The sequence below is a fragment of the Sceloporus undulatus genome, chromosome 11, assembly GCF_019175285.1.
Source record: "Sceloporus undulatus isolate JIND9_A2432 ecotype Alabama chromosome 11, SceUnd_v1.1, whole genome shotgun sequence".
In the NCBI taxonomy this organism is placed as follows: Eukaryota; Metazoa; Chordata; class Lepidosauria; order Squamata; family Phrynosomatidae; genus Sceloporus; species Sceloporus undulatus.
This window is the reverse complement of record NC_056532.1, coordinates 2,375,540-2,399,072: the sequence shown is the minus strand read 5'-3', so window position 1 is coordinate 2,399,072 and position 23,533 is coordinate 2,375,540. Positions and strand designations below refer to the sequence as shown.

The following is a 23,533-nucleotide window of genomic DNA, read 5'->3' as shown; positions in this document are numbered from 1 at the left end:
AATATCAGCATCCAACATTTTAAATGACGGCAAGAATAAAACCGCATTATAAAAGACAGGGCTGCATTCTTTCACATTACTTGCGCTCCAGCACATCCTGCTCACACATTTTTTGGCACTTTGGGTTTCGACGCTTTCCAACCTTGCTTACATTTTAAGTTTTAAAACTGTCAGAGAAGCAGCCTGCTTTCTCGCACCTGGGCCTTGAGAGGTTCTTCTCCAGAAAACTGTCTGGTTTCACTCCTGGGATCATTCGCTCCCGGATTTACATCCCTCGAAAAACAGAGCCGGGGGGTGTAGTGGTCTGAGCGTTAGACCAAGGCTCTGGAGGCCAGGGTTCGAATCCCACATTGGCCATGAAACGTACTGGTCGATCCTGGGCAAGTCACACTCTCTCAGCCTCAAGGGGAAGGCAATGGCAAACCTCATTGAAACTGCATCGCTGGGCACTGTGCAAAACAAAAGGGGGTGAGTGAATGAATGAATGAATGAATGAGAATCAAATGTGTTCAGAAGTCATCACGTTCCCCAACGCAAACGCTCCTCAGCGTTCGTATTTTCTAGAAGCTAAGGGCGGTCGCTATTGTCGGCTCCCCTGTCGGTGGGGCGACAAATCCATGCCAGGTTTTTGCAAGCTTTAGAGGAGGTCTCCAAGATGCTGAACCTATTGGGAAGATATGATTCAGCCCCTTGCGGAGCTGCGTTACAATCCGGAGTGGATCTGCAGCCCTACTGACACGCAGTAGCGCAGGGAGTTGAACAATGTCTAACCAAGACAATAGACCAGTGTAGAGTAATGGTTAGAGCAGGGGTGGGAACTGTGCAGCTCTCCAGACACTCTTGGACTGCAGTTCCCAGCATTCCTCACCACAGGCGATACTAGCCAGGGCTTCTGGGAGTTGCAGTCCAACACGGGGGGGGGGGCACACAAGGGGGTGGGGGGGGGGGGGGGTGCAGGCTGCGCCAGGTGACACCCTAAAGGGGGTGACACCGCTGCTCCCTAAAAATCTTTGGGGATGTTCAAAGGTGTCCCTTTAAAATGTTAAAATGAGTAGGGTGAGGCTTGGTGGGAGGAAAAAGGAAAGGGCCTATCTATCTATCTATCTATCTTGCATAAGGCATAATATAATTATAATATATATAAGGTATATATATATACTTAAAATCACCGTATAGACTCGATTATAAATCGACCTCATCTATAAGTCGAGGGCAGGTTCGGGGGACAAAATTACGGATAGTCCTGATAGTCTTTGTATTTAGTTGTATTTGTGTTGTCATGTATGTCCATATAGGGTTTTGTCGTTTGTATGTACTTGTATATGTTTGTGTCTTTTAATACAATAACATTTTGTTTTAAAAAATAAACTGTGTGCGTTTGTGTTAATAAAATCCCGAAAAGAGCTCCGTTTATTTCAAAAGGTGGCCGCTTTCCCCCATGCCCATATTGTACCCAGCGACAACAGCAGCGCAAAATCCGACCAAAGCCACGCTGTCAATTGTCAAGGAGATAATGAACCGCTATTAGGTATTAATTATAAACAGTCTAATTAGCGGCGGCGGCAGTCTCTGCATATAAATATCGCCAAGGCACAGAATAAGCCTGGCTGAATGCCGGTGGTGCGTACGGAGAACTGGGTTAATGCTAATGTCATATTGGGGAGGGAGCAAGCTTGTTTTCTGCTGCTCCAGAGAATAGGACACAGAGCAGTGGATGCAAGCTCCAGGAAAAGAGAGTCTATCAAAACATTAGGAAGAACTTCCAGATGGTAAGAGATGTCCAACTGCTTTGGAGAGCAGCGGAGTCTCCTTCTTTGGAGGTCTTTAAAGAGAGGCTGGATGGCCATCTGTCAGGGATGCTTTGATGGAGAGTTCCTGCATGGCAGAATGGGGTTGGACTGGATTGCCCTTCTTGGGGTCTCTTCCAACTCCATGATTCAAATAGACTTTTGGTGACCCCATGAACGTCGCAAGGTTTTCTTAAGCAAGGAATACTAGGAGGTGGATTGGCTAGTTCCTTCCTGTGAAATATCACCTAGGATCTGTTGGTGGTCTCCCATCCAAGTACCAACCAGGGCTCATTCTGCTTAGCTTCCAAAACCAGACAGGATCTGGTGCTTCCAAGCTATTTGTTGTTGTTGTTGTGTGCTTCCAAGTCATTTTTTCAAAAACCTATGGCAACCCTAAGACCCTTATGAGGAACAACCAAGGAAGAGAGGTATATTTAGCTTGGAAAAGAGCAAATCGAACATATCCAAACACAACTTTTGGCTCAATCCAGCAGCCGCTCCCACTCCTTTGTTGGGATTTTCGCCCTGCGTTGGTGTCCTGAGGTGCAGTCAAAGATATCCACATCAAAGCTGGAAAAAAGACAGCCAGGAAGGAAGCGGCCGACTCCAAAGTACAAGACAGGGACAGGAACCGAGGGAGTTCGACAGCAAAGCAAAAAGGCCACCCGTTTGCAGCAAGGAAAAGGGATTTCCTCTCCAAAGGTCACGCTTCCATCATCGCCGGCTGAACATGAGCCGTCAAAAACACAATGCCACTGACACAGGTAGACTGGCGCAACTAGCACAAGGCGAGAAACCATGCCTTCCAAGCTGCTTTATATACATTTGTTGTTGTCATATGCCTTCAAGTCACTTTCAACCGAAGGCAAAACTAGCATGGGGTTTTCTTGGCACGATTTGGGCAGAGGTTTGCCATTGCCTTCCCCTGAGGCTGAGAGAGTGCGGCTTGCCCAAAGTCACCCAATGGGTTTTCATGGCCGAGCTGGAAATTGAAGCCTGGTTTTCAGAATCATAGTCCAACATGTTTAAGTGAAGGCACAACAACACCAAATAGATGGATCAATGAGTGGATGGATAGCCAGCATGGCATAGTGGGTTAACACTATGCCATGCTGGCCATCCATCCATCCATCCATCCATCCATCCATCCATCCATCCATCCGGTGTTGTTGAGTGCCTTCAAGTTGTTTATGCAGGGATGTAGCCAAGGGGGGGGTTCTTGGGGTCCGGACCCCCCCTTCCATTAGAAAAATGAATGGTGTGTGCTGCTGCGCCACACCACACCCAAGCCCCATTATAATGGTGGCACTTAGTCTGGACCCCCCCTTCCTAAAATCCTAGCTACATCCCTGGTTTATGTCTTATGGCAACCCTTAGGCAAACTTATCCTGCCGTTTTCTTGGCACGATTAAGACATTTTGTGCCCCCCAAATGGCCAAATATCCTAACATTGCCCTCAAATGCAGCTCTTTCCTTCCCTCGACCCCCTGAGATTCCCCAAAAGAACCTCCAAAAAGAAAATAATTGAACAAAACGGCAACCAGAAGTGACAAAATGCATCAATGCAGCCCACTGGGTGGGTACAGAGTGCAAGGCGTGCCACCCATCTTCTCCACTGTCTCTATGGGGCAGACTGAGCTTTGGGGACAGCAGGGCATTTCACACATTGGCAAGGCTATCTCTGGGCTTCGGGGCCAAAAGAGAGCCCTTCCAACTCAGATTAAATTGGGTGGGTTTGGGGGCTTGCGGACCACCGTTTGCATGAACAGTTGTGTTTACAAAGGGATTTCGGATCGGTCTCGTGTGGCGCAGCCACGAAAGCAACAGGAGCCTGCCTTTCATGTCACCTGGCAACCCTAAGCTGGGCTTTCTGCATGCTGCTTAAAATGAGCATGAGAGCGTTTGCCCATGTTTGTGCGTTTTTGCAACGCTTAAAGCCAACTAAAAGGAGCCTTCCTTCCACCCAAGTTCACGCCGATTATCTCAACAAAGGAAAAGCTAAGAAGGATGTGATTTTATATATATATATCTATGTATTTTCCCCCACAGCCCTGAAAAACAAGTGGCATGCTTCCAGTTTGGCTTTGACAGCTTCTTGCAAAAAACAAAACCAAACCCAAAACGGTTAGCGAAGCTTTAATCCTACGGAAGCATGCATCTTGCAAACAGACGGCGCACGTCATGGAAACCCTCGAGAAACCACCAAATCTTCTCGGACTCCTCCCCAGCTCCCTGAATTCAAGGCCACAAAGTTCATGTTCTCCTCCGAAGGGGCTCTGGCCACCCTTGAAACACCAGCAAGCATGGATGGGAAACATGGAGTGGAAGGGAAGGTGTGGGTTTCAGCGCCAGAAGGACTGGCTGCAAATCATACCCACCGTCTCTGACTTTAATAGTAAAACCTAGCCTATATCACTGCTATACAATACACTTTACTTACTGGTGGCTTGCAATGGAGGGAAGCATGATAGCCCTTTGCAGACAGCTCCATAGGAACATAACTACACGACCACGAAATGCATAGCTATAGGATGGGGACCCCTGGCTTCACAAGGTGACATGTGAAAGGGATCTAGGAGTCCTAGTAGACCACGAGTTGAACAAGTGTGATGCGGCAGCTAAAAAAGCCAACCCGATTCTAGGCTACATCAATAGAAGTATAGTGCCAAGAGCAGTGATGGTGAACCTTTTCGAGGCCGAGTGCCCAAACTGCAACCCAAAACCCACTTATTTATTGCAAAGTGCCATGTCTCTTTGGCTTTCTAGTAACAAACTCTGGCAAGCACTGTGCTGGGGTGACGGCACATGTGCCCACAAAGAAGGCTCTGAGTGCCACCTCTGGCACGCGTGCCATAGGTTCGCCATCACTGGCCTAGAGCAAGAGAAGTGATAGTACAGCCAGCCCTTCTTATCCGTGGATTTTTTACCATGGATTCAAGCATCCACAGTTGGGGGGGAAAGAATAAATTCCAATTATCAAACCTTGATTTTCCATTTCATATAAGGGACACCATTTTGCAATGTCATTATATTTAATGGGACTTGAGCATCCACGGATTTTGTTATCCATGGGGGATCCTGGAACCAAAGCCCAGCGGATAACAAGGGCCCACTGTACCACTCCATTCTGCTTATTCTGGAATAATACTGTGTCCAGTTCTGGACACCCCAATTCCAAAAGGACGTTGACAAGTTGGAGCATGTCCAGAGGAAGAGGAAGAAAATCGCGAAGAGTTTGGAAATCATGTTCTACGAGGAGAGACTTACGGAGATGCTGGGTATGTTCAGCCTGGAGAAGAGACGGTTAAGAGGTGATATGAGAGCCCTATTTAAATATTTGAAGGGATGTCCTATTGAGGAGGGAGCAAACTTGTTTTCTGCAGCTCCAGAGAATATAACCTTAAGTAATGGATTCAAAGCATAGCAAAAGAGATTCCACCTAAACATAAGGAAGAACTTCCTAACAATCAGAGCTGTGCAACAGTGGAAGATGCTGTCTCAGACAGCAGTGAAGTTTCCTTCTTGGAAGGGTTTTAAGCAGAGGCTGGATGGCCATCTGTCTGGGATGCTCTGAATGTGAGTTCCTGCATGGCAGAAAGGGGTTGCATTGGATTGCCCTTGGCGTCTCTCCCAACATTATGATTTACTATCTCCAGCATGAAAATTCACAGAGAGTTTTCATGTTGATGCAGGAATTTGAACCCTTACCTCCCGGGATCCTAGTCCAGCACTACAAGCGCTACACCACAATGTCTCTCTCTGGTACTAATACCAGCACAAAAGACCTGCTCCTTGCCTACTCCGCTTTGAGAGTTTGCATAGATCCACAAGCCAACAAGGCCTCCACCACATGTCTCAGGGCTTCTCCAAAGAGACCGTGGGGGAAGGTAGGGAAGCGCAGGTTTATGAATCAGACGGTTTTAAGTGTGCAGCACGTTGGAGGCTGGAAAGTGGGCGAATGTGCCGAAGAACAGAAAGCGGAGCCGGATGAGTCAGGAAGGCCTTTTTTAACAAACGGCGTTTTGCCTTTCTCTTGCTTCTTCCTCGGGAAGCTCAAAACTCCAGCAGAGAAGAGCTGTTGTAATAGGATCAGGGATGTAGCCAAGGGGGGAGTTCTTGGGGTCCGGACCCCCCTTCCATTAGATAAAATGAATGGTGCGTGCTGCCGCGCCACCACACCCAAGCCCCATTATAATGGTGGCACTTAGTTTGGACCCTCCCTTCCCAAAATCCTGGCTACGTCCCTGATAGGATCATAGGTTAGAAGAGATCCCAAGGGTCATCCAATCCAACCTTCTGCCATGCAGGAACACCCAAGCAAAGCGCCCCTGGCTCTTGTCGCTGTTGTTGTGTGCCTTCAAGCCCTTTCCAATTTATGGCCACCCTAAAGTGGTCAACCTATCATGGGCTTTTCTTGGCAAGTTTTCTTCAGAGGGGGTTTGCCATTGCCTTCCCCTGAGGCTGAGAGAGTGTGACTTGCCCAAGGTAGGCTTCCATGGCTTAGGGAGCTGGGGATGTTTAGCCCGGAGAAGAGACAGTTAAGAGGTGATATGACAGCCCTGTTTAAATACTTGAAGGGGCGTCATATTGAGGAGGGAGCAAGCTTGTTTTCTGCTGCTCCAGAGACTAGGACCCGGAGCAATGGATACAAGCTGCAGGAAAAGAAATTCCACCTCAACATTAGGAGGAACCTCTTGACAGTAAGGGCTGTTCGACAGTGGAAGATGCTCCCTTGGAGAGTGATGGGGGTCTCCTTCTTTGGATGGCCACCTGTTGGGTATGCATGGATTGAGAGTTCCTGCATGGCACAATGGGTTGGACTGGATGACCCTTGTGGTCTCTTCCAACTCTATGATGCTATGGCCAGGTCGGGATTCAAACCCTGGCCTCCAGAGTCCTAGTCCAACAATCAAACTGCTACACCCCACGCCGGCTCTAGAGATTGCAATGATAGTACAGAATTCTATAATTTATCTATGTTAAATGATGGAAGGGGAGGTGAGTAATGTGTGGCCCATGGCAAGTAGGTACATGCAGGTCCTTCAATGTGGACCCCCCTGGCTTAAGGAAAGGACTGGCATCTAGTGGCTTCACCCTGGGTACTGAGGGTATTACTAGGGGCATGCAAGACACTCTTAAGACAGTGGTTCCCAAACTTTGATTCTCCAGATAATTTGGACTTCATCTTCCAGAATTCCTGATGGTTGGCCAAGTTGGCTGGGGCTTCTGGGAGTTGAAGTCCCAAACACCTGGAGGACCAAAGTTTGGAGACCACTGCTCTAAGGGGAGTGACACAACTGGGGCTCAACCATCTGCCTTTGGGCAGAAAGGGGATGTGGCATTGCCTGCAATCCTTTAAAACGGCGATCCCCAAACTCTGGCCTGTAGCTCCCATGAGCCTGAGCCATCTTGGCCCATAGTCTTGGATTCTGGGAGCTGAAGTCCAAAACACCTGGAAGTCCAGCGTTTGGGAATTGCTGCAAAATGCTAGAGATGGTGTGAATCAGGCTCAATGAGAGGAGAAAGAAGAGGCTGCAGGTTTTTAATATTAATATTTTATGTGTGTTAAATAATAATAATGTTAGCTAATGTTGCTGTGCCAAGTCATTTCCAACTTATGGCAACCCTAAGGCGAACCTGTCACAGGATTTTCTGGGGCTGAGAGCGTCTGACTTGCCCAAAGGCACCCATCAGGCTTTCTATGGGTGAGCAGGGATTCGAACCCCAATCTCCAAAGTCCAGGGCCTATGCTCAAACCACTAGACCACGCTACCTCCTAACACTGCTGCAAAAAAATAAATGGCTGCAAATCTTGGAAGGCAGACCCCTTGCCACCCCAGTGTTGCCAAGGCTGAGAGGGTTCCACGTTTCCCTGACTGCTCTGCCTATTACCAGCAAACCCATCCCACAAATACATCTTTGCCAGGCAGGGTGCAAATGAAAGGTTTGTTTTAAAAAAGAAATCAATTAGCTCTGCTCATCCAAAGATTGGTGACAGCGGATTTTGTGGCGACAGAGCTCTCTCACGGCGAAGACTGACTGGCTCACAAAATTACAAAGCCCAGAATTTGGATGGCGGTTCAAGTGATGGCGGTTAAAGAGGTGTCAAGCTGGATCGTTTCTGCAGCGTGGACATGGCCTATGAGTGTCCCGAGGAACAAAGAAGAACGTCTGCATCCCGAGACCCGTTTGAAATCTGCCAACCCTACAAATCTGTTGAAAGTGTCATAGACTGATAGAGTTGGAAGAGACCCCAAGGGCCATCCAGCCCAACCCCCTGCCACACATTCTTGACAGATGACCATTGAACCTCTGTTTAAAAACCTCCAAAGGAGGAGACGCCACCAGCCTCCAGGGGTCAAGCCGCCTCTCCGTCCCCATTGCTACTCTTCACAAATGTCCGGGGACAACTCCTAGGCTGGGTACCTTCTCTCCTTTGGCTCTCGGCCATTCCCTAGCCCAGTGATGGAGAACCTTTTAGAGACTGAGTGCCCAAACTGAAACCCAACACCCATTTATTTATCGCAAAGTGCCACGTCCCTCTGGATTTCTAGTGACAAACTCTAGTGAACTCTGTGTTGGGACGATGGTGGTGTGCCCACAGAGAGGGCTCTGAGTGCCACCTCTGGCATGCGTGCCATAGGTTCGCCATCACTGCCCTAGCCACTAGAGGCCAAGCAGGCTCCACATGCCCAATGTGGCACTCAAGAGTGGAAAGCCAAAGCGAAGGTCTGGAAGGACTACAGACTCATTTGTTAAGGCACCCAGCGCATTTCCAAGGGATCCAAGTGTTCCCAAGCTTCGCTGGCAGTTTAGAAAGCAAAAAAGTACCGTGGAGAGCACCAGGAGAAGGACAACACACCACACACCATTATGCAACCAATTCTTCCTAGCAACCATTTATCACTTCTTCCCCCCCCCCAAAAGGGCTTAATAAATCTATACGTTGCGGCCAACTTTCCATTCCCGTCAAAGCAAAAATGATCCAACGGTCGAGTTCACAGCAAAGGTACCAAAAGTTCCTCTTCTTCAACCATGCTGAGAAGATCGGTCGTCCTTTGGTCCCCAAGGAAGAAACCTTCACTCCAAAACGGGTCCTTTAACTTCCCAGGCACAAATGCCGACCTTAAACCAGGAGCAGTCCACACACTGCAGATTTATAGCAGCTTGATCCCGCTTTAACCACCCGACAGAAACCTGGGATTTGCAACCACTTAAGAGTTTCTTTCCCTGAATTGCAACATTAGGCTCCCTTGGCAAACCATTCTGGGTACTGCACCCAATGACAAAGCCAAGTACATTCCATTGGATGGAGTGACGGCATTTAAAGTGGTATCAAAGTGCTATAACTGTGCAGTGTAGATACCCCCCCCCCTTATGCAAGAAAACAAGCAAAGAGATTTTCACAGCTGGGAGGAAATCCCATTGAACACAACAGGTTTGGTTTCTGGTTTCCTAAGATTGTTCCATCCATCGATTACTATTTCAGGGGTATCCGAGTTGGTCGTGTAGCAAAGCGAAATAACACCCCAAAATCCACCGAATAGGGATACCTTTATCGGACCAACCAAGATACGCAAAATACAGGGAGCCTTTGGTATCCGCTGGGGTTTGGTTCCAGCAATGCCAAAGTCCGTGGATGCTCAAATCCCAGGTCTCTCCAGGCCTAGTCCAAATCCTACAAAGACTCCCATTTTAGGCCCAACGTTAGACTCTGCTGGACTCTCTCCAATCATTTTGCCTTTGCTGTAGTGATGATTCACTTTGGGTTGGCTCCCTTCGCTTCTTTAAAAGCCTTCCAGGACGCGACAAACTGCAACCTCCTTTTAATTACAGAATTACAAACAAACCCTGTTCCAAAAAGGCTTTAAATAATAATAATAATAAAAAGATTCTAGCTAAGCCAGCAATTTATAAATGTATTCCTCTTTTAACAGCAAAAGCATCCATCAGAACCAACCTCGCTCTCACTTGTGCCGCGGAAATTAGGCTCCAAAATGTGATTTGTAGGCGCCAACAAATGGTCTAAACACACACCAAGAGTGTGTGTGTGTGTGTGTCTATGTGCCTTCATCTGTGAACATAAGGCAATCCCCATGGATTTCATAGGATTTTCCAAGGCAAGGAATCCTCAGAAGCATTTTTGATGGTCCCTTCCTCTGAAATGCAACCTGCAACACCTGGTCTTTGTTGGTGACCTCCCATTCGAGGATTATCCAGGGCTGACCCTGCTTAGCTTCCAAGATCAGCCAGGATCGGGTGCTTTGGGGGAACTTCAGGACCTATTTTACATACACTTGCTTATAGAGGAATGGCTGAATTCCTGGGAAGGCAATGTCGTGTGTCCCTTTGCATTGGGTTTTCCTAGGCGAGAGATCCTCAAAGATGGTTTTGCCAGTTCCTTGGCTGGCATCTTCAGAGAGGCTGGATGGCCGTCTCATTGAGACGCTTGGATTGAGAGAGTTCCTGCATGGCAGAAAGGGGTTGGTCTGGATGGCCTCTTGGGGTCTCTTCCAACTCTGTGGTGCTGAGATTCTACAATGCCCTCCCAAGGCTCACTCCCTGGCAGGAAGGGTGTGTTTGTGTTATGTGTGTGTCTAAAACCACCTTCGCATTCATCACACCTGCGGACATGGGAAGCCACCAACTGCCAAGACATCTGAGGTCAGCGCAAGTTCAAGAGTTTTGCATCCGTGGGTGGGAAGCCGACACTGACAAACGCAACCAAAACTATGTGCAGGAAAAAACTTCACACTTGTTGGAATACAACCACGGCAGATTTTTCTGCCAACAAGAAACAGCCACGTTGGTTTTCTCAAAGACTACAGACTCAACTTGAGTGTGCAAGTCCACCAACCGACGCATCCCTTCCTCCATCTGTTTCATCTCCTCCAACACACTCACTCACTCTCTTTTTCTTCCTCGCAATGCTATTTGCATATGCAAATATTGCACCGGTCGCATTTTCCAATGCAAATTAAAAATTAAGGCCAATGTTGACTCAGGTGCGGTTAGGCCCTCTCCCTCGGGCCCACCCTTGTTTGCATTCGGCTAGCCAAATTTGGCACCATGAAAAGCTCAAAATGAAACCCATGTTGGCGCTGCTCAGAGCAAAGGAAGGCCCCAGGCCCTGCTTCCTTTCACCTTAGCGTCTATTCGTGTAAATCTCCCCAAATTATTCCATTTGCACTTAAGTGTCGTCGGATTAACACTAACCCTTTTGGTGCACACATTTCCTTAAACCGAACCTTTGCACCTTGCTCCACGTTGCGCTCAACCGTCGAAGCAGCTCAAGGCATTTGGAGTGATAACAATAAATGCAGCCGCAGAATATATATATATATATATCCCCGCGAACACAAAGCATCTCCCCAAAGCTCCTAAAGTTCCCAAAATATACCTAAACTGCAAATCATAGGAGAAAAGAAGGGTCACACCTTCAGCAGAGCTTTAAAGTGGTGCCATTTTCCATCTTAAGGCTGTTTTAGTGGCTGCGTCCGCACTGCCAAAATAACCTAGTTTGATACCACTTTAATTGACACGGAACTCTGGGAGTTGTAGTTTGTTGGGACACCAGGACAGAGCTTACAAGAGCTAGAATGGAAATTTAACCCGCTTTCATTTACACTGTTGTGTATTTGTCATACTTGAGTCTCAATTCGGGGGGGAAAGCAGGATATAAGTATATACAACAACAAGGTAGTGTAATATAGTAATAATATGACTATAACAATAATGCGTAAAGAGATCTTGTAGCGCCTTTGAAGCTAACTGAAGGTGCTACAAGATCTCTCTATATTTAATAATAATAATAATAATAATAATAATAATAATAATAATAATAATAATAAATGTATACCCTGCCTCTCCAAAGAGATCTTGATCTCTAGTTCTCTCTATATCTCTAGGCTATATCTTTGAATTCTATAATAATTCTATAGTGATGATGATGATGATGATGAGTCAACAATGATGATGATGTTATTATTATTCAGTGGCAGATAGACACAATAGAACTTTCGTTTGCGCATATAAAGGGGCGGGGAATGACCAATCCTATCAGACATGTAACCAATTTTAAGTAAAGTGGAGTACCTTGCAGCGAATGACACACTTGTCACGTTTTTTGTGTAGCTGTTTAGATTCTGTTTGCACGGATTTGCTCCATCAACTCCCCGCAGCCTAATGTAGGTAATCTAAAATATAAAATAGAGTGTTAGGTTCAGAGAGAACCATATATATGTATATATGGATATCCCAGTAACCAAACACCTAATTTTATTATTTATAGAACTACCTATTATGTGTATAGCATACCAATCGCAAGCCATCAAGTTAAATAATATATATATATACACAAACACACTACTACACACACACACACACACGGAGGCTGCATAGTCCCCAAGGAAGGGGTGCTGGTAAGGTTGTTGGCCTACAGAAAACATAACAGAGCATTTATTTTCTTGAATAAGTAACTGACTGTAAGGTAAAACTCTGGTGTCACAACTAACTACAGTTCCCAGAATTCCATAGCACGGTGCCATCAAGCCAGATTGTTTTTGCAACGCGGGTGCGGTTGAAATGAATAAAGCCCTTTAATTTCAGGGGTAAAGAAAAGGGGACAAGGCCGATCTTGAAAAATAGAAACATCCTTTGAGTTTTGTTCAGACCTGGAAAACTTGGGTTTGGTGGATTTCAGCTCCCAGAATCCCCCAATCCATACGTTGTAGTCCATCAAAGGCTGCATCTACACTGCAGAATGAATACAGTTTGGTATCCTTTTAATTCCCATTGCTCAATGCAATGGGATTCTGGGATTTTCCGTGGGCCATTTAGCTTCTCTCTCTGGCGGAGGGCTCAGGCGCCAGAGGAAACTACAGATCCCAGGATTACCGCAGGATGGAGCATGACATTAGCAATAATGATAATAAGGACAGTTATTAGGACAGTGGGCCTTTGTTATCCGCTGGGGTTCGGTTCCAGGGTTCACTATGGACAACAAAATCCATGATGCTGAAGTCCCATTAAATACAATGGCACTGGAAGATGGTTCTCCTTCTATAAAATGGAAAACAAAGGTTGGCTATTTGGAATTTATGTTTTCTTTGACTATTTTCAAGCCGTGGATACTTGGATCCGTGGATAAAAAAATCCGTGGATAAAGAGGGCCAACTAAAGTTTGCAACTCCTCATTGCTTCTCTGCTACTCTAGTGACAGTTTCCAGCCCTAGACAATGCAAGACTGCACTTCCCATCATCCCCGATGGGCATCTGTAAACTGCTTAGAGACGGCTTAGGTGGTACGAAGCGGTATATAAATGAAGCGGCTAGGACTACCAAGTCCAACTGTACTGTGCAACTTTCCATACCTCCGAACTTTACTTTTCAGTATTAGTCAATCCGGTTAGGCGCTTTCGCTCCATCCGTAACCATTTTATCCAAACAGACCCTCCATCTTCAGGTAGAGTCTACCTGTCCGGAGGAGGTCCAAGGGACAAACCAAGACACTGGGGTCGGGGCCCTTGGATCCAATCCCATTGGGCCCCCTTTGGAGTACAGCCTCCTTTGTGTGCTATACATTTCTTTATTCGTTTTCACACTTTAAAAGAACAAAAATGTCAAGCTAATGTTAAACATGCTCTTCAGGTAGACTGTACCTGCAGATGGAGGCTCTGTTTGGATAAAGTGGTTACAGATGGAGCGAAGCGCAGTGTCTACCATTCAGCATTAGAAGGCAATAGCTCCTCAGTTGTTTTCTATTAGGCTTTTCCGTACCGATCGCATTCAATTCATATCTACTCTCTTATAGCCTCCTTCAAAAACAGACTAAGGTTCGAGACACACTGTAGAAATGATCCAGTTTGAGACCGCAGCTTGACACCCATTGAATCACCTTGGCTCTTTAAGGGGTTTGGGCCAAACTACAGATCCCAATAGTCCCAAGGATAGAGTTAAAGATCCAGGACACACTGCAGGGATGATCCCAGGTCGAGACCGCTTTAACTGCCCTGGCTCAAGGCCAGGGAACCCTGGGAGCTGTAGTTCTGCTGACATTAAACTACAAATCCCAAAAACTCCCTAGCACTGAGCCAGGGCAATTGAAGCGGGACCATCCCTGCAGTGTGTCCTGGATCTTTAACTCCATCCTTGGGACTATTGGGATCTGTAGTTTGGCCCAAACCCCTTTAAGAGCCAAGGTGGTTCAATGGGTGTCAAGCTGCATCCTTGCAGAAATAGCCCAGTTTGACCCCGCTTTGTGGACTCCATAGGCTTCATTCTTAATGGGAATTTCTTGGCTCTGGCTCAAACTACACACCCAAAGCGGTACGAAAGCGGTTTAACCGTTGCAGTGTAGACGATGCCTAGCAAACTCACCGTTGGGGCCATACTTCTCCCGGAGTCTCCGGACTTGCTCTGGGCTCAGCCCGCAGCTCTCTCGGACGCCGAAGTGGCGCAGGACCTGGTCGGCGGTGGAGCTGTGGGCGCTCTCCATGATCCCAACAGATCCCCCAACAGATCCCCAAAAGATCCTCCTCTCTGTGAGGCTCACAGAGAGACAGGGAGCCCCATCCTGCTCCGACCAACTAGGCTTCCCTGCAGAGCATCCCTTCCTCAGTCTTCTTCCAGGATCCCCTTCTTTTCTCTCTCTTCTGGATCCACTGAATCGATCGAGAGATCGCCTTTCTCCTTGCGAGCTCAAGGAGTGTCTCCCCGCCCCATTCACAAAAAAAACCCTCCCTGCCGCCTCGCCATTGGCTCCGCCGCTCCTTTGTTCCCGTCCTCCGCGCCCGCCATTGGCCGAGGGAGGAGTCCCGATTTGCATAAGAGGCCGCGCCCCTCTCCTTTTAAGGCCTTGCCTGGAAGGGGTGTTCCCTCGGCCTTTTCGGCTCACCTGCGCCTTTGAGCATCCTCAATTTGGAGCAGGTGGGCTGCCTTTCGTCCCTTCCTCCCCTCCCATTGGCCGAGGGAGGAAACCTAATTTGCATAAAAACCCCTCTCCTTTTAAGGAGTTGGCTGGAAGAGGAGTTCCCCTTTCTTCCTCCCAAGCCTTTGAACCTCAGCATCCTCAAAGGGGGGCAGGGGGGCTGCCTTTGATCCTTTCCTCCCCTCCAGCCATTGGCCGAGGGAGGAGTCTTCATTTGCATAAAATAACTCTTTCCTTTTAAGGCGTTGGTTGGAAGGGGGAACCCCTTCCTCTGCCTCCTCTCACCTGGGACTTTGGACCTCAGCATCCTCAATGGGGAGCAGGTGGGCTTACCTGGCCCTGCTTCACCTGTTGGGTGTCTGCCTTTAAACAGGACTCAAAGCAGCCATTGGGGAGGCATAAGGGCACCTTAGCCTCCAGCAACACCTGCATTACTGCATTTCCCAGCCCTGATTGACACCCAAATTCAGCTTCCTCACCTGAACCAGGCTAGGCTGCATCCACAGGGCAGAAATAATCCAGTTTGAGACTGCATTAACAGCCACTAGCCTCAATAGTCTGGGGTTTGTAGGAGGCGGTGGTCCCAGAGGTCTCTGAACACCTCGCCAAACTACATCTCCCAGAATAATAATAATAATAATAATAATAATAATAATAATAATAATTATTATTATTATTATTATTTATATCCCACCTCTTTTGATGGCTTACAATAGGAATAAAAATACATAGCCAAAAATAAGAAAACCCATTTGCTTGGAAAGACCACTTGCTCAGAGCTTGAGAAAGTTACCTATCTCTTGGCAGACCAGAGTCAGTAAGGTCAAGCGAGGGGATGCTGGGAACTGCGATCCCTTCTCCAACAAACACCCAACCTTTGTCCCGTTCACTTAGGGCTATCTGGTGTACCTCAAACGCACCTTTGCCAAGCTCTGGTTGCCTTGGTTTTTTCCCCCCTTTTTCATTCCACTTTTAATCTCTTTCATAAAGCTCTGAGCGGACAGCTTGGCACAGCCTGGCACCTCAGCTGCCACCTGCTTTGAAAAGCTGCCCAGAACGCAGATCTGGGAAAGAAGGCAACCTCATCCTGGCTGGAAGCAGAAGAAAACACTCCTTTTTCACCTAAGGTTGGGACAGCGAACCTGGCATGGATGCCACCGCAGGGAGGTTGGCAGGGCATTGGAGAGAATCAGGAGCGGGCAGAAGGTCTACTGGGATTGACTGGTTTACATTAGCAGGAATTAGGAGCAGGAGACGGAGTGGTATAGTGTTTTACAGGACTCCAGGAGACCTGGGTTCGAGTCGCCACGCAGCCCTGGAAACCCACTTTCTCTGAGGATGCCAGCCACAGATGCTGGGGAAACCCTTCCAGAACATGGCCATGTAGCTGGAAAAACTCACCCAAAACCACCTTAGGCCAGTGGTTCCCAACCTTTGTTCCTCTCTGGCTGTTTTGGACTTCGTCTCACGTCCTTCCTGACTGTGGACTGGCGCTTCTGGGTTCTGAAACAGGGACGTAGCCAAGGGGGGGGGGTTTCTTGGGGTCCGGACCCCCCCCTTCCGTTAGATAAAATGAATGGTGTGTGCTGCTGCGCCACTGCACCCAAGCCCCATTATAATGGTGGCACTTAGTCTGGAACCCCCCCCTTCCCAAAATCCTGGCTACGTCCCTGTCTGAAATGCTCCCAAATGGAGGACCAAAAGGTGGGAACCGCTGCCTTAGGCAAGTCACACTCTCTCAGCCTCAAACCGCCAGTCCCTCGAAGAAACCTTGCCAAGAAAATCCTGGGTTAGGGTTGCCACAAGTCACATAAGGCACATGCCAACACAAGTATGTTCCCAAGAACCAACATGGTGCAGTGGTCTAAGCGTCAGACTGTGAGACCAGGGTTCAAGTCCCAGTTCAACCCCATAGGTTGGCCATAAGTCAAAGTTGACTCGAGGGCAGTTAACAACAACAACAACTAATCCTTTTGCAGTGGCAACTTTCCACTGGCCATGCCAGCTGTTTCCAGTTGCTATTCCAAGAGACAGGGAATTGTGGAGAAAGGGAAAGATAGAAGAGGATGGGAAATAGGAAGATAGGAAATAAGGGAGGAAGAAAAGGAAAAGATAAGAAGGAGAAGTGGAATGAGGAACAAAGAAGGAAGAAGGGAAATGGGAAGGAAGAGGTGTAAAGAAAGAATAAGATATGGGAAGGATGGAAGGGAGGGAGGACAGGAGAGAAAGATATGGATCATCACTAGGATAAGATAAGAAGAGAAAAATGATATAAAACATGGAATACAGATAATAGAAAAATAGTGAGAGAAGGATATGGATCATCACTAGGATAAGTAGCATAGGGTCATGGAGCTAAAGTGGTGTCAAACTGCTTTATTTCTGTAGTGCGGATACACCCAGAGTATAACTTTATGCTTACAGAGTTACACAGTGAAATTCAGTAGAGACTTGTGATATTGTACTTGTGGTATTGTGTCTGTCTGTCTGTCTGTCTGTCTGTCTGTCTATCTATCTATCCATCCATCCATCCATCCATCATCTCCTTCCTTCCTTCCTTCCTTCCCTTAAAATAGTCCTATCCTGCAATTGTGTGAGGATTGTCCATGCTGTAGTATTTTCAATTGCTATGTCTTACTATGAAAGCTCAGCATAGGAAGCTGCCAGGAAGGACATCCATCCATCCATCCCATCCCATCCCATCCCATCCTCCTTCCATTTCTTAAAATAGGTCTTCCCCCACCCTCATGTATGGCTTGCCCATGCCATAGCATTTTCCATTTGTGTATATGATTGTGAAAACTTGGTGAAGGAAGGGGAAGAAAACCAGCTCCGGGCCCATTTGCCATGCACAAATATAGTGCTTTATTCGGCTCCCATTGCCATGGCAACATCCTATGGGATCCTGGCGTTTGTCATTCAAAGAGGGAAACTCTCCTCCGTCTGAGAATGGCGAATACTTCTCCTTGATCCGCCAATCCCAGGATGTTGTCATGGCAGTTAAAGTGGAATATAGTACTATAACGGTGTGGTGTGAATGGGCCCTCCATTGAAACGTGCGGGAGGAGAGTGGGGCAAAAGGACCACCCAAAGGCAAATAAATGGGCGCTAGAGCAAATCAGGGATGGCATAAAGACCCCAAAGGCATTAGGTCCTGTCTGATCTTGCAAGCAAAGCAGGGTCGGCCCTGGTTAGTACTTGGATGAGTAACTGTCAATGGATACCAGTTCATAGGCCCTTGGTATCTGCTGGGGTTTCGTTCCATCGGTGGATGCTCAAATCCCATTATATATAAAGCAGGGTCCCTTAAATAAAAATGGAAAAATCAAGGTTTGCTTTGGGTTTTTTTATTTACAGTGGTTCCAACCGTGGGCTTGCATTGGATGGCCCTGTCTCATTAACATCAATGGTGACATGTGCACATGGCTGCATGCGTGGCACACCACCATTAATTCCCATGGTTTTTGGCATCTGCGAGGGGGGTCCAAAACAAAACCTCAGTGGATAGGAAGACCCGATTGTATGTATTTATGGGGATATTTTCAAGTTGTTGATGGCGGAATCCATAATAAAGAATCCATGGATAAGGAAGGCCAACCACATCTCAATGGCAAAACCACCTCTGAGGATTCCTTGCCTAAGAAAACCCTATGAAATCTGTGGGGTCGGCATAAGTTGATAAGTCATTTGAAGGTACATAAAGACACAGAGATTGCAAATCAGTACCAAACTCTTCTTAGAAACCAAGATGAACAAACTGAGGCTATTCTACTTTGGACACATCATGGAAATGCATGACTTGAACATGATAATGCCGGGTAAACTGACCCATTAGTGCTGAATATTGCTTAGGTCCAGACTATCCCAAAGCCCATATCTCCACTAATGATGACAACGACGATGGTTAGCAGACATATGGACTTTGGGATAGTCTGGTCCTAAGCAATATTGGGTTGTATCTGCACTGCAGAAATAATGCAGTTTCACAGCCCTTTGAGTGCCATGGCTCAATGCTATGGGATTCTGGGACTGGTAGTTTTGGGAAGTGCTTAGCCTTCTCTGTCAGCTAGCTGTAACGCAACAAAGTACAAATGCCGGGATGCCATTGCATAGAGCCCTGGCAGTCAAAGCGGCATCAAACTGCATTGTTTCTGCAGTGCAGATGCAGCCTGAATGAGTAAAAGTGTCATTAAATGTGTGTTTGTGTGTGTTAACCTTCTCCTTCTCTTTCGCCAGAGACACATACAGTTGAACTGACTCTAGGTGCATTCGCCCTGCAGAAATAAAGCCGTTTGCTACCACTTCAAGCAACACGACTCTATCTTACAGAAGCCTGGGATGTGTAGTTTGGCAAGGCACCAGTTTGACAGATCAGGCCAAGGACTTGGCCAGACTACAGATCCCAGCATTTCACCGGACGGAGCCACAACAGCTGAAGTGGTGGAAGTCAAGGGAGGCCCAGAGTCCCTGAGTTTGCAAGACCTGAGCAGAGCAGCTGAAGGCTATGGGCCTCTTGGAGTTGTCTCATCCACAGAGTCTCCAGTTAACACCAGCATCTTACCTTCTATTGGGAGATTTTAGAGGGGCATGCTATTAAAACTCGATTATCAATTTAAAGATTATGACATTTATCCATTTAATGGGATGTAGCGGCTTGAATGTTGGCCGGGAGACCAACCATGGTTCAACTCCCCGCACAGACCTGGAAACTAGGGATGCAGTTCTTCGCTGCTTTTCTTCTCGACGCTTTAGCCATTTGCTTCCCACTGCAAGGAGTTTATTGAACGGAAGAATTGATTTTGGAGGCAACAGGGAGCAAAGGGGAGAAAAACCTCCACTTTGAAAGGACAATAATCCCCCCGTCCTCCTTATTCTCATTCCTATTATTCCAATTATTGTTCCATCACTGCATCCCTTTTGCTTCAGCAGCTTTCAGCAATGTCCCAGCATTATCATTACGGTCGAAGGACAGGGTGTTATTTTGGAACGGCAACCACAATTAGGCCCCCGTTTCCTAGAGTTTAATGAATCTAGCTGTCAGTCCATCTTAACTAACTGCGCTTCCAGGACACAAAAAGCGGAAACAGGGCTTCATTCAGTGTGTCATTATCCATGCTCTGGTCACATCCTTTTTAGACTACTGTAAGGCATTGAAGTCATTCTCCCTTGGAAAGTCTGTAACCAAAATCTGGTGACCAAGTTATTAACTTGCAGGACCAGGACCTGCATTGCCCCCCAGTATTTCAAAGATGAAATCCGGGACACATGTGAATTAGCAACGTCGGCGCATGTTCAAGGTGGAAAAAGGTATTAAGGGGGACGAATGCACAAGCTGGAAGAAAACGCAGCAGTTTGCTTTTGCTGGAGCTGACTGGGAAGTGCTCTTCCTTCTATGGAGTTGATGGAGTGCAAACGATTTTTGCCACTTCTGCGCACTCTTCTAGCGTGTCGATTTTTCCTGGTTAATACCTTTTGATATCTTGACCATGCGCCGGAATTCAAAGGTATAGCCGTGTCAGTCTGTAGACTCAGTATGTCGAGAGATCTTGTCGCACCTTTGAGACGCACTGAAAGAAAGAAGTTGGCAGCATGAGCTTTCCTAGACTTCAGCATACTTCCTCAGATGCATTGACCATATGCTGATATTGGTCAGCAGATGCATTGGTCAGGTGCATCAACCATATGCTGATATTGGTCAGCAGATGCATTGGTCAGGTGCATCGACCATATGCTGATATTGGTCAGCAGATGCATTGGTCAGGTGCATCGACCATATGCTGATAGTGGTCAGCAGATGCATTGGTCAGGTGCATTGACCATATGCTGATATTGTTTTGATGGAGACATCAATGCTTTAAAGATGCATTTAAGTATCTGAAGGGATGTCATACTGAGGAGAGAGCAAGCTTGTTTTCTGCTGCTCCAGAGACTAGGGCAGGGAACAATGGATGCCAGCTATAGAGAGAAGACTATTAGATCCTGGCCTTTTGATGCAACGTTTTCATTCTGTTACTTGTTGAAGGAACCAAGAAGCAACGCAGAGGACATGTCAATAGGAAGTCATTGTAAAGAAGCCTGGCGTGGATCCGTTGCTCCGCTGACATGGGATTCACTATCCACTACTGTTTCTATCCAAGGAAAGATGGGCCGCACAGCTAAAGGACCAAGGGATGAACTAAAAGAGCCGAAAGGGAAACAGAAACGCAAGAAGGGAGCGTGCAAATCCACCGTTCCTTCCCGGAAGGATGTTTGTTTTCTGCATGCGCTGCCTGCCCCACACCTTGCGTTTCTATTTTCATATTCAAAGTGGGAGGAAGGTTTTGAGGTTCGGGAGATCTGAAGAGGAGGACGGGGCAGTCGGCAGCGTGCGCGGCGTGTGCGCGTGTGTTGTTCCCCTGCGACCAACATCTGTGATCATTCGGAGTTAAAACAGTTAAACAACACGGCAAATGTTTGTGCTTTGAGGCTTGTCTCTCTTCCATTTTGGCCCCAGGTTTCCCCGCATCACATCATAGCGGAGCAGCTGGGGAAAATAATAATAATGGCATTGATTCTATTAAAAGGGCCCAAAATAGGGAGAAGAGATATTGGCCTGTTCCAGACTGCCAAAATAAAGCTGCTTCGGGTCTCTTTGGAGGTATGCTGTTTAAATGATGCCTGGGTCCTAAGAGTCCGGAGGTCGCGCCAAAGCCACACTCCATTCCTAAGCACCGGAGCGCAGCTTTGGTGCAGCTTCCCGATTCTTAGGACCCATGCATCATTTAAACAGCATACCTCCAAAGAGACCCCAAGCAGCTTTCTTTTGGCAGTCTGGAACAGGCCATAGTTTGCATTTCGTTGTCAAACTATCCGTTTGACACCTCCGGAGATCGGGCAGAAACCTGAACATTTCTGAGGCTTGGAATAGATTTCAGCAAAGGAAAAGCTTGCACACGAAGCCTTGCATGCATTTGAAAAATGGCAAAGCAATGGTAAATCTCAATTTTTCCTGACTCTCAATGAATGTTGGGAAGGAAAAAGATTTTCATCTGGAGCTACAAGACACTTGGAAATTCCCTGACTGGAAATTGTGCAGGTTTTCTACAAGGGTTGTGTGTCTTGTCCAGAAAACCGCACAGTTTTCCTGAAACTGCAAAGCACAAAAATGGAAACCTGATCAGCTTTTTTCTTGGAGAGGAAACTGTGCAATATTCAGACTAGTATCTGAAAAGTCTGTATCTTCAATCAGCTTAGAGTTCATATTCTCCATTGCTACATGGAAATGTATTGCGCCTGCAACTGAATGTCTCTTTTGTAGGCCTAAACCAGGGATCCAGTATAATCCTGGGCTGCATCAATAGGAGTATAGTATCTAGATAGAGGGAAGTAATAGTACCGCTCTATTCTGCCTTGCTCAGACCTCACTTCGAACATTGTGCCCACTTCTGAGCATCACAGTTCAAAAAGGATGTTGAGAAGCTGGAGCATGTCCAAAGGAGGGAGACTAAAATGGCGAAGGGTCTGGAAACCATGTCCTACGAGGAGAGACTTAGGGAACTGGTTATGTTCAGCCTGGAGAAGAGATGGTTAAGAGGTGATATGATAGCCCTGTTTAAGTCTTTGAAGGGATGTCATATTGAGGAGGGAGCAAGCTTTTTTTCTGATGCTCCAGAGAATAGGTCACAATGGAGCTCCAGGAAAAGAGATTCCACCTCAACATTAGGAAGAACGTCCTGATAGTAAGAGCTATTTGACAGTGGAAGATGTTTCCTTGGAGTGTGTTGGAGTCTTCTTCTTTGGAGGTTTTTAAACAGAGAGGCTGGATGGCCATCTGTCACCAAGAGTGCTTGGATTGAGAGTTCCTGCATGGCAGAACGGGGTCGGACTGGATGGCCCTTGGGGTCTCTTCCAGCTCTACGATTCCATTACCTTTCCCCACCCTGCTGCCTGGATTTGGTTAACGGAGTTGCCGGCAGTTGAACTTCCAACATGCAAAGCAGACGCTGTATCCTGAAGCCATCCCTGACCTCTTTTGTCCTTGCCATTTGGCTCATGTTCGGAGCAAAGCCAAGCACCTGTTGGATGTTAAACAAATGAGGGACTCTGTATCTCCAGAGAATATCCTCGTGTCATTTGCATGCAATACCAAATTCATTGCTCAGATTTGGAAAACTTGCATACAGGAGCTGGTACCATCTCTCTCTCTCTCATTCTTTCTCTCCCTTATTCGTCCGTCTCCTCATCTTCCTTTTCTGAAGATGCAGGTGCATTTTCGGGAGTAATAGGGAATTAAAATGGAAAGACCCAGAAGAGTGATTTCAAGCACCTGCAGCCCAGCGGCAACCATTTTGTGCATCATCCAGTGCTCTCTCCTCAAAGCAACTTCCCATTGCATTTCTCAGAATCATTGCATGGATTTTGAGCCTCATTTCCCCTGCATTTCTCAGAATCCCACAGATGCTCTCTTCTAGGGAGGTAAATCTCATTCTTGGATGCAAGGAAGACATTCAAATTTGTTCTCCCGACAGGATGACGTTTCGAGTTCTTATGGATGTCTCCAAAAACCTTCCATTTGGGAGCATTTGGGGCAACAACAACAAAAAATGCATGCACAAGCCCCATTCATTTAAATGGGGCTTGAGCATAGGTGTTTCTTGTCTTACGCGGGGAAGTCCAGAATGGATCCCCCGCATAAACAAAGGGCGCACTGTATGACATCCCTTCAAATCCTTAAACAGGGCTATCGTATCACCTCTTAACCATCTCTTCTCCAGGCAAAACATACCCAGCTTCCTAAGCCTCTCCACATAGGGATTTATGGCTTCCAGACCCTTCA

At 47.0% G+C, this 23,533-nt stretch overlaps 2 protein-coding genes across 3 annotated transcripts in view; both read right to left on the bottom strand.

Moving 5' to 3' along the window:
- The window catches only part of LOC121917146 (sarcoplasmic/endoplasmic reticulum calcium ATPase 3), a 78,024-nt gene extending 63,542 nt beyond the window's left edge, over positions 1-14,482 (bottom strand). Inside the window, exon 1 of the mRNA XM_042442872.1 lies at positions 14,169-14,482. Coding sequence (XP_042298806.1) covers positions 14,169-14,286 — 118 coding nt within the window. The 5' untranslated portion in view covers positions 14,287-14,482. The remainder of the gene's footprint in view (positions 1-14,168) is intronic.
- The window catches only part of UBE2G1 (ubiquitin conjugating enzyme E2 G1), a 554,317-nt gene that overhangs the window by 224,625 nt on the left and 306,159 nt on the right, over positions 1-23,533 (bottom strand). The gene's annotated exons all lie outside the window — the stretch shown is intronic.